The sequence below is a fragment of the Physcomitrium patens genome, chromosome 17, assembly GCF_059467195.1.
Source record: "Physcomitrium patens ecotype Gransden chromosome 17, ASM5946719v1, whole genome shotgun sequence".
Taxonomy (NCBI): Eukaryota; Viridiplantae; Streptophyta; class Bryopsida; order Funariales; family Funariaceae; genus Physcomitrium; species Physcomitrium patens.
The window spans coordinates 14,436,389-14,446,198 of NC_143426.1; the positions used below are offsets into that span (position 1 = coordinate 14,436,389).

The 9,810-nt window shown below is 33.6% G+C and overlaps 1 protein-coding gene across 3 annotated transcripts; it reads right to left on the reverse strand.

Annotated features, from left to right (window-relative positions):
* Positions 1-3,893: 3,893 nt before the first annotated feature.
* On the reverse strand, positions 3,894-7,286 carry LOC112293994 (uncharacterized). Of its 3 annotated transcripts, none has more exons than XM_073540295.2 (6): positions 7,163-7,286; positions 6,446-6,584; positions 5,586-6,044; positions 4,986-5,061; positions 4,644-4,862; positions 3,894-4,468 (listed from the first exon to the last, which is right to left on the reverse strand). In XM_073540295.2, exons 2-6 carry the CDS (start codon positions 6,499-6,501, stop codon positions 4,232-4,234), a joined length of 1,047 nt encoding a protein of 348 aa, XP_073396396.1. In that variant the 5' UTR covers positions 6,502-6,584; positions 7,163-7,286; the 3' UTR covers positions 3,894-4,231. The 3 variants fall into 3 exon arrangements, with proteins under 3 accessions (XP_073396396.1, XP_024399812.1, XP_073396395.1); XM_024544044.3 differs by lacking the exon at positions 7,163-7,286 and adding an exon at positions 7,039-7,128; XM_073540294.2 differs by lacking the exon at positions 7,163-7,286 and adding an exon at positions 6,791-7,128.
* Between the last annotated feature and the right edge of the window lie 2,524 nt (positions 7,287-9,810).

Sequence of the window (9,810 nt, forward strand, 5' to 3'; positions counted from 1 at the left end):
CTAGTTTTGAGATCATCGCCATATATATTGATGATCTTAACCTAGTAGATACTACATCTGCATGTGTTACAGCTACAAACCTACTTATATGTGAATTTGAGATAAAAATGCTAGGAAAAATAACTTTATGCATTGGTCTTCAGATTATACATGTAACAGATGGTAGCATTTTTCTCTACCAACTAACGTATATTAGACGAATCTTGCAAAGATTTAATATGATTGATGCTTATCTATTGTCTACACCAATGGTTGGACGTGGTCATGATGGTCATGATCCATACCGTCCATGCGAGGAGGAGGAAGAAATATTGGGAGACCAATATCCATACCTTGCAGCGGTTGGAGCACTTTTGTGTTTAGCTACATCTACAAGACCAGATATTGCATTTGCAATTAGTGTTCTTACAAGACATAGTACACGTCCAACACTACGACATTGGAATGATATCAAAAATTTATTACATTATTTAAAAGGTATTGAAGACTTGGGATTATACTACACAAAATCAACGGATCCAAAATTGGTTGGATATTGTGATGCAGGATATAAATCTGATATTGCAACAGCTAAATCTCAAACAAGATATGTATTTTTAAGACATGGAGCTACAATATCATGGAAATCAATGAAACAAACAATAACTGCAACTTCATCCAACCATGCAGAAATTATTATCTTACATGAAGCATCTCGAGAATGTATTTGATTGCAATCAATTGATAAATTTATTCAAACAACTTGTGGATTTTCATATGATGATTCTCCAACTATCTTGCATGAAGATAATAGTGCTTGTATTGTGCAGATGTAAGTTGGTTTCATTAAAGGCGACAGGACAAAGCATATTGATCCAAAGTATTTTAATTATATTCATGACTTGATTACTGATCAAGCACTTATAATTAAGAAAATTGAATCTACAAATAACCTTGCTCATCTCTTCACTAAAGCTCTCCCATTAAGCAACCATCGTTGACTTACTTATGGCATTGGTATGCAGCAACTTGCTTTTCTTGAATATGAAAGTTAATGAGCTCTTTAAATAATTAAAGAAAATGATGTTGTACTCTTTTTCCTTCATCTATGGTTTTGTCTTTAAATAAAATAAGGTTTTCCTAGATAAGGTTTTAATGAGGTAACTATTGTTGATCTTGCAAGATCACAGAAAAGTATAGATCATAATTCTATACAAATTTTATATTATGTAAATATTATGATGAGCAAGGAGGAGTGTTGAGATCATTAAATGTAGCCGGCGCTCTCCATAATATTTACTGTAGACTATAGTAATTACCATAGCTATAATATTTAGAGTCTAGTGGAGAAGTATTGTTTATCCTCTCACTTTTCTCTTCTTGTATACGAGACACAACCAGATCAATAGAGTTGTGTGTGTGAAGCTCTCTCTCTTTAGAAACCCTCTTGTATATATGACTTACTACTACTCTTGTGTATGTGTATGACTTACTATTATTCTTGTGTCTTTTTAAACATTCTCAACAATAATAATATGGAGGTGTTGCTTTAGTAACTCTCTTTATATATATATATATATATATATATATATACATACATATACATAACTTAAATGTAGAGGTTCCAAAAACAACCAATCTCTCTAAATTCTTTAAATCCATAGGTAAAGGCCAAAATAATGTATAGAATTTTGTAAAAAATAATTAAATTATATTTTATATTTTTACTAATTTTTAGTATAATAATATGTATATATATATATATATATATATATATATATATACACAAGAAAGTTTTACATTATTTATGAATCTTACACTCAAATTGATTGTAGAGTCATATTTGATCATTTATTATGCAAAGTACTTAAAAAAATCATAACTAAAGTTTATATAAGTATTAGTATTATAAAACTTGAAAACTTATTAATTGAAATTAGAATTTTAATCTTAAAATACTAATTATTTTATTTTAAACTAAATAAAATAATAATAACTCAATTTATCTCTTAATTTTCTTTTCAAAAGTTCTATATGTCATAGGCTTTTATTAACAAGTTATATATATTTTATTTCTTATATATATATATATATATATATATAAATAAAATATTGACTTGGTTTTTGAATCTATATTTAAAATTTTGATGGTATTTACATTTTTAAATGTCTTATATGTTTAGATTTTTTATGATTTTAGGTGGTTTTGAAACTATCATGAAATCATGGTTGAAATATATTTTTATTTCTATTTTTACACATTGTATCTACATGTATGAACATATGAACATGTTCATTAGTATTATGAATACAAGCTTGATTAAAATAAAAAATATTACAATATCTAAAAGTGTATTTTATCCTATTTGTTAAAATAAACATATATTATTTTTGTTAAAACATTCTTGTTAAAATATTTTCTAAATTTTAACAAGAATACTTTAACAATAATATTTTCTGGTTCAGTTCATTCTCAGTAAACATGAAGTATTATATGTATAAAATTTGATTACTATAAAAATCTCTTAAATACTCCAGTTTCTTAAAAATGCAATGATTCCAATACATATGAGTTTACAACTCAACCACAGATATTTAAAAATAACAAAACAAAACAAAACAAAAAAGACTTCTAAGAGTGTCCACTTCTACGACTTATGTAGCTAACTTTTATTGTTAAATGGTATGAAGTTTCTAATATAAATGCACCACTACTTGAACATCAATGAAGATAAAGTCTTCAAACAACACAGCAACATCTATCAACTTTGTTGATAAATAGACAATGTGTTATATAGTGAACAAACACAATTTTACACAAATATTTAAACCTGAACATTTTGAACAGCAACTTTACAAATAAGTTTGTCTGGTTACAGACACTTTCATTTTAGGTGAAGGTTCTATTATGCATGTCTGCACCTAAAATGAAAGTGTCTGCAGAGTACGTCGTTGACTGCACACCCACAAGGTATTAATTTGCGTGCAAGGATAGCCAAGATGTGATACTGGTCAGCAGTGGTTGTTGAACTAATAGACATGCACGTATCTCATGAAGTAAAACGTAAAGATGCCATTCCCTTTCATGCATTTATGACAAACCAGTTCGTATAAAGGTTGATAGTACTGCTTCTGTGTAAAAAACTGAGGTCGCTGGTTTCATTAACCATGAGAAAAGACAAATGCTCCTAAAGATGTGTATAACCTTGAAAAGCAGGAAAGATAACTAGACTCAGACTTGACCTGAGGTAGATGTCACGAGGATACTCTTCAATACATTTCTCGTCGATACAATACGTTATATACCACAAATTGCAGTAATTCAAACAAGTCAAAGACCTGATAACTACAAGTATGCCAAACATTCAACACAGAATATTTACGGGAATGGAGACAGATTAAGTCCCTGCAAAATCGACTGTTTAATTGAGGCAGACGTTCTTCATAGCATCAATGATCATTAACAACCAGCGTGGACATAAAATTGACAATCTCGCGGACATTGTTCTTTCATTCTGGTCTCATATGCTGAACTATTCTGCAGAGAAGTAAATAGAGGGTGCAGAAGCCGACAAAGGATTCGAGTTATCATGCACTACTTTGAAATACGAATAGAACGAGCCTACAAACACACCTACAAACTCACACATTCAAAATAATTGCAGCAGCAGCAGCAATAAATAAAATAATACTACTACTACAAAGGAGGAACAGAAGGAGGAGCAGAAGGAGCAGTAGGAGGAGAAAAAACACGAGGAGCTTGAAGCACGATAAAGAGGGTATTCAAAGTGAACAACCACTCTTTGCTTGAAGAACTATCTAACATTGTATTAACCAATAGGGATGACGACTACTTTCAAGGTTGATGCTCCATTCTATGGTAACAGTATCGAAACCACAAGTCATACACGATGTTTACATCATCAATACTTCGTTTTTATACATGAAAGTTTGCATCAGTCTCTTTAACTACAATAGCTTAACGGCGTCAAAAACTAAGAGCAGCTGCAAGGATATATCCCAACGGTGCATAATATTGTCCATTTTCAGAACATTTCACATTTTGAAATTCCCTCAAAAAATATTGAGACCCCGGATATGCTTTCTGGAAGTCTCACCCAAAGATAGATACATAACACACACAACGGAAATTACAGCCAACAGGTAAATTGTTTCAGATGTGTAATGTTCCATAGCATCGCTGGTATTCGATCTTCACCCTTCAAACTTCGGGCTTCTGTCTCAGACAGGATTACGCATTCAAACACTCAGTAAAGGACCCATACCACCCCTCTTGAAGGAGATCTGGAACACCAACGCCGTCGAACTGATTCAAGTCAATTGGGTCATAAAGCTCCTGGAAGGTGCCACGCGACACGTCAGTGCTGGAGATGTTTTGCTTCTTATCATCGAGGGTCATTAAAACACTCCGCGGGTTGTCCTTGGGTTGCTCCACACATGTCCATGAGGAAGCTGCCACTCCCTCATCCTGAAAAAAGAAAACCATCAGTTCGAAATATTGCATCTCACTAGTAAATCAATAAATTAACAAAATAACATTAATTAATATAAAAGAAGGAACTTAAAAGAAACAAAGAGAAATTAAAGAATCTTAATGATGACACAAAAATCTTTAAAAGAAAACTTAGTAAGTTGTTACGTACCATATTGCAGATACTAGAATTCATGCTTTTGATCCCACTAGGATTACTAGAATCTGGTGATCCCTGAGCACAGGGCTGTCGGGCAGCTTCCAGCTCTTTTTTCAACTTCTCGAATTTGATGGCCAACTCGTTCTTTTCATTCTTTAAGTTTTTGGCGAGCTGCTCAGCTATCTTTGACCTGCGGGATAAAGTAGCGTTCTCCAAACGCAATTGGGCAGTCTGCAGGGAAGAGCGGTATCAGATAAGAGACTCGCAGGTCAGTGCTGGAGAAGTTTTGCTTCAAGGAAAATTTATAAAGCACTGACCGACATGAAATAGATGGGTTTCGCAGGGTTCTATCACCAAAATTTCGAGCTCATCCAAACGCTTCTGCTTCCTTTGTCTCGAACGTTGCGCCGACGCACGATTCGATGACATCCTGCACCAAAACCCACACAAAGGTCTCAGTTCGAAAGAATCACAACTCTTTGTCTCTAACAAACAATATTTTCTTCCGTGCATCAAAGGGATATGTTCACACACATCTGTGGAAAATTCAGAGGATACACCGCCCAAAAAGTGGGTATACTTAGTAGCGTTCATCTCAACAGTCATCGTTAAAAGAGACAGTAATCTAGTACCACAGCTCATGCTAAGTAGTGAGCTTTCCCTGTCCTTCAGAAAACTGTGACGACACTCACAGCACTTCCAGAAGTTAGAGAAACTAATCTTCCTGTGAAACTTTACCTGTGCCTGTACTTCACTACACCGACAGTTTAATTTTTGCTCTTCAAAAAGTTCAATTAGAATTGGATGAGCACAAATGGGAGTTTCTCAGAGCCGGAAGTGCTGTATCTGTAGTTGATGAAATAAAGGTGGTCTTGCAATATTTCATGACATGCTCCAAATCGCATACCATTAAGAAACCGGTGCACCTGGTAAAAACAGGAACTCTCAACGTACCTTCTCTTTCTTTTCTCGTCGACTAACAAAGGAGCTACACCATCCATCTCGGAATCATGCACAGCATGATTCCGTCCTTCGGTGAGAGCAGACTTGCGAGTTTTTCTGCTCTTTGGTGCAGCCGCGACTGGGTCTGAAGCATCCTGATGCGACAACTTGACAACCAAGAGAGAAGACTTAGTGGGAACCGCCTTCGGTGCAGTGCAAAAGTCATCCTTGATGCAATCAAACCATGTCGAAAGGGATCCAGTTGACGCAATCGCATCGGCCTCCATGTCGTCGACATCCTCGGAGTCCAATTTCCTCACAACTGTCGAATAGTCGTTGACCATATCGACCAACGTATTATCCGACAAACCCGACGAATCTGGCAGTGTCGAGGTGCTGCCATTGCCATACACGCTTGTACTGTCATCGACATGTGTTTCGTAATCGGGCTGATCCTGGTTTAAGAATCCCCTATTAATACAACCATGGAGCATTCAGTAAAGTTACGAAAACTTCTCCGAGTGTGCACAAACCATTTCTTGAGTTAGTTATGGCCACCGCCACGGTAGCCATGGCGATACGAAGATAATCAAACAACTGCAATGAAAAGAATCACTATCAAATGTCGTTTCCATTTTAGTAATTTTTTTGCATCAGGATATAACAAGAAGTATCGTTTTCATGTTATTTTTAAATTTAACGGCCAATTCATAAACTCAAACTACATGCAAAGACTCCTCAAAGAACCGAGTTCTTCCACTAAACCTGCAATACTTACACGACCATTCATAGGACGTCTTCAGGGCCACACAAGCAAGCACAGACATTCCATGACCCGTAAAACGCACAAAATGGAGAAAACCAAGACTCACCTCAAGAGATCGGGTACACAAATCCTGGCCCGCTCTTCAATCAAACCGTGACACATTTTGCTTCAATTGGACTCCACTTGGCTTCAACTTTGTAGCAGATCTCTTCAACCCTCGAGTTTAGAAAGACTACAGAGAAGTCCTGCATTTAACTAAACTTGTCAACATATGGACAATGCCCCTTGACAGCGCTGTAGCACACATCTCCCTAATCCTCCAATTTCACAAGCACGTTTCAAGCATGCATCAACACCATTCACAAATAATAAGATACTTCCTAACATCCTTAGCACATCAACTCTTCGGACACAATCACAGGACAAGAGAAACCTCACAAATTATGCCAACCTTCACCAATAATCCACAAACCCTTGCACACTAACACCGACGGAACCACTCCTCCGATCACCACCTTTGTCGTCTTGTTCACAATTGGATGTAAAATGATACACTGCCGACCTAGAATCTACAAACTCTCACACAACTCCCTCTCATCGACACTCAACAAGCAATCTAACCCCCACTCCACTCCACTCACACGACCACGACTGCAACCAACACAGCTACGCTAAATGAACACATATCAAGCGACGTACCGCAGAATCAAGGGCACACTACTCGCAATTGATCCACCCACGCTCTTTGATCTCACGGCCACATGCAGCAAGCAACTGCACCAATGATGCACAAATCGATCTGTTCCAGGCTCATGGCTCTTGCCTGAATGCAGTTTTCGCGATTGACGACCGAATCCGACACTGGATTTCTCGTCGGTGTTCGTTGGCTCCTTATTGATGTCGTGATCCTGGACTCGTAGGGTTACGTGGATTCTGCTGTCGTTAATATTCTTAAGAGTCTCGCATCCAAAAACAAAAGAAAACAAAACACAAAACACAAAAAAATAAATCATGAAAGTTATATCTGTTTATTTAGAAATTGCTTCACCACTTCGATGTTGCAATTGACACCTCGAGTCTAATCTTCGTTGCACTATCTTCCACTAAATCCACAATCAGAATACAAAATCCGCATATTCGACCATAACATTTCAATCGCCTTCCGCCGCAGCACTCGACAGCGGTAGCGATGTCGCTATGGGAATGAACAAGAAAACATCAACAATAACAACAAAACCATTTGCGTGCTACAAAACCTGGTTGCGAAGGATGTGGTGGATTAATTAATTGGAATTAGTTGGCTATGATGGCAAATTTTGATTGCTGTGCAGGATTTTGATTGTTCGTTTTAAAGTGTTGGTGGAAATTGGTTTGATTGAGTGTGGAAAAGATTTTCATGAGTTATAGTGAATATCCTGTTGTAAAAACGTTTTAAGCACTTTAGGAACTGAGTTGTAATTCATAAAATCAAATTTGAATATTGCCTAACAAAAGAAAGTTGTTATTTTTTATTACTTTATCATTATTATTTATTTCAAGAACATGTATATATATATATATATATATATATACATATATAATTGTTTACATATTCAAATACATATAATATTGTCAAAAACATGAATCTTTGAGAATTGGTTAAGTGATAGTATATTTTTGTACAATTAAAAATATTATATACATAAATATAAATATATACATATATTAATGCAAAGGTCTTTGGAGATCTTGATAAGTAGGTGAGAGGCCACAACTTTTGAATTTTTGATTGGATGAAATCTAGAAGATTTTTAGTTTCAACTTTTAAAAGATTTAAAGATTGTAGCATCTTATCTTAACTCCTAGATATATAGATCTCAATAGAGTTGTTATTCCTAAGTATAAAGCAATTATTTTGTATTTGAAATATAAGATATCACAACAATTGCTAGTTGTTAAAATTATAAAGCATACATAGATACAAACAATATTCTTATTGGTAGACTTGAAAATTGTCAATTGTTGTACAAATAGTACTATCTTCTACCTACATAGATTGAATTTTGGTTGTAAATGCATGCAAATCGTTTAATACTAGATTTTGTTTTTATAAAAATAATAAATATAAAAATAAGACAAATTTTGCATTAATTATAAAAACTTTGATATGCTTAGAATTTTTACATAAAATAAAAATATACAAAACGAGATATAATAAAAATAAAACATTATAAAAATATTTGGTAAAAAAGTAAGAAATCCATGATCTCTACATAGCTTTGATACATGTGTCTATAAATAATTTTAAAACTTTTTCATTAGAATTATTAGTCATTTTAAATTATTAGAAACATGAAATACTACTAAATAATATATCAATGTATAATTTTTAATTTTTATATTTAAAATAAAAAATATTAACATGACTATTGTCTAGTACAAAGAAAATAAATTTTTTAAAATTAAGACAACAATATAAGAAGGGAATTGATATTTCCATCCAAAATTTCACTATTTCTATCCATCATATGTCTACTACCATGATACAATACTTCCACTATGTACATGGAGTTACGAACATCACATTGCATAGTCTTCACATAAGTCTATGATTTCTATCATCTCATTGCTTTCTTTGCCCACATCATTCGACTCCATGCCTAATTATGCCTTTGTATGCATGGCTAATTGGTGTTGCTATGTAACTTGCAATTCAATCCCACCATGCCTTTGCTAAAAAGGAGGCTTCAATAGCTAGTAACATGCTATTAGAAACCAACTATGCCACTTGGAAATGGTTGTTACAAAAAAAAAATGGCAAGTTATTCTATTTCATGGTCATAGTTATGTGATGAGTTGAAATAGTAATAGTATGAGTAGAAATATTAATTCTCTCTAGAAAAAGTATTAATAGGATTAGATATGACCTCACTTTTATCTTTAAGTATACCAACTAATAAGAAGGCTATGAAAAAGCCTATTCACATCCACAAGACTTGCAAGTCAAGTATCCAAATTGTAGGATGATTGCAAAGATACTACTTAGATATGATTTTTTTTTTTTTTTTTTTTTTTTTTTCTTCCTTCTTATAGTGACATAATGATATTTTAGATTTAATATTTCAAATAATCCTGGAAAAATCACTATTGAACCCTCAATTATTTGGTTTTGCTAATACCTCAAGTTTGAACCCCCTTAATATATGTGTATATAATACATACATGCATTCATTATTATATTAATTTTTTATAATATTAAATAATTAATAATATAGATTTTTTAATATGTTTAAAAATATACATGTTTTAGAACATATAAACATAAGTAACAAATAATGAAACATATACCTAAAAATATAGATAATAAATAGAAGTGTTATTTGATTTGATATCTTGTATATTAACAAAGTTACCAAAAAGTTAAAAATTACAAACTAATTTTGAATATTTACTTTTTGAAAGTTAAAAATTACATGTTTAAATCAACTTGAT

Coding starts and splice junctions, on each gene's coding strand:
- LOC112293994 (XM_073540295.2), bottom strand. CDS start 6,501: ATGTGTCACGGTTTGATTGAAGAGCGGGCCAGGATTTGTGTACCCGAT. Junction 6,045..6,445: donor TGTGTACCCGATCTCTTGAG/GTGAGTCTTGGT, acceptor TTGTATTAATAG/GGGATTCTTAAACCAGGATC. Junction 4,469..4,643: donor ATTCTAGTATCTGCAATATG/GTACGTAACAAC, acceptor TTCTTTTTTCAG/GATGAGGGAGTGGCAGCTTC.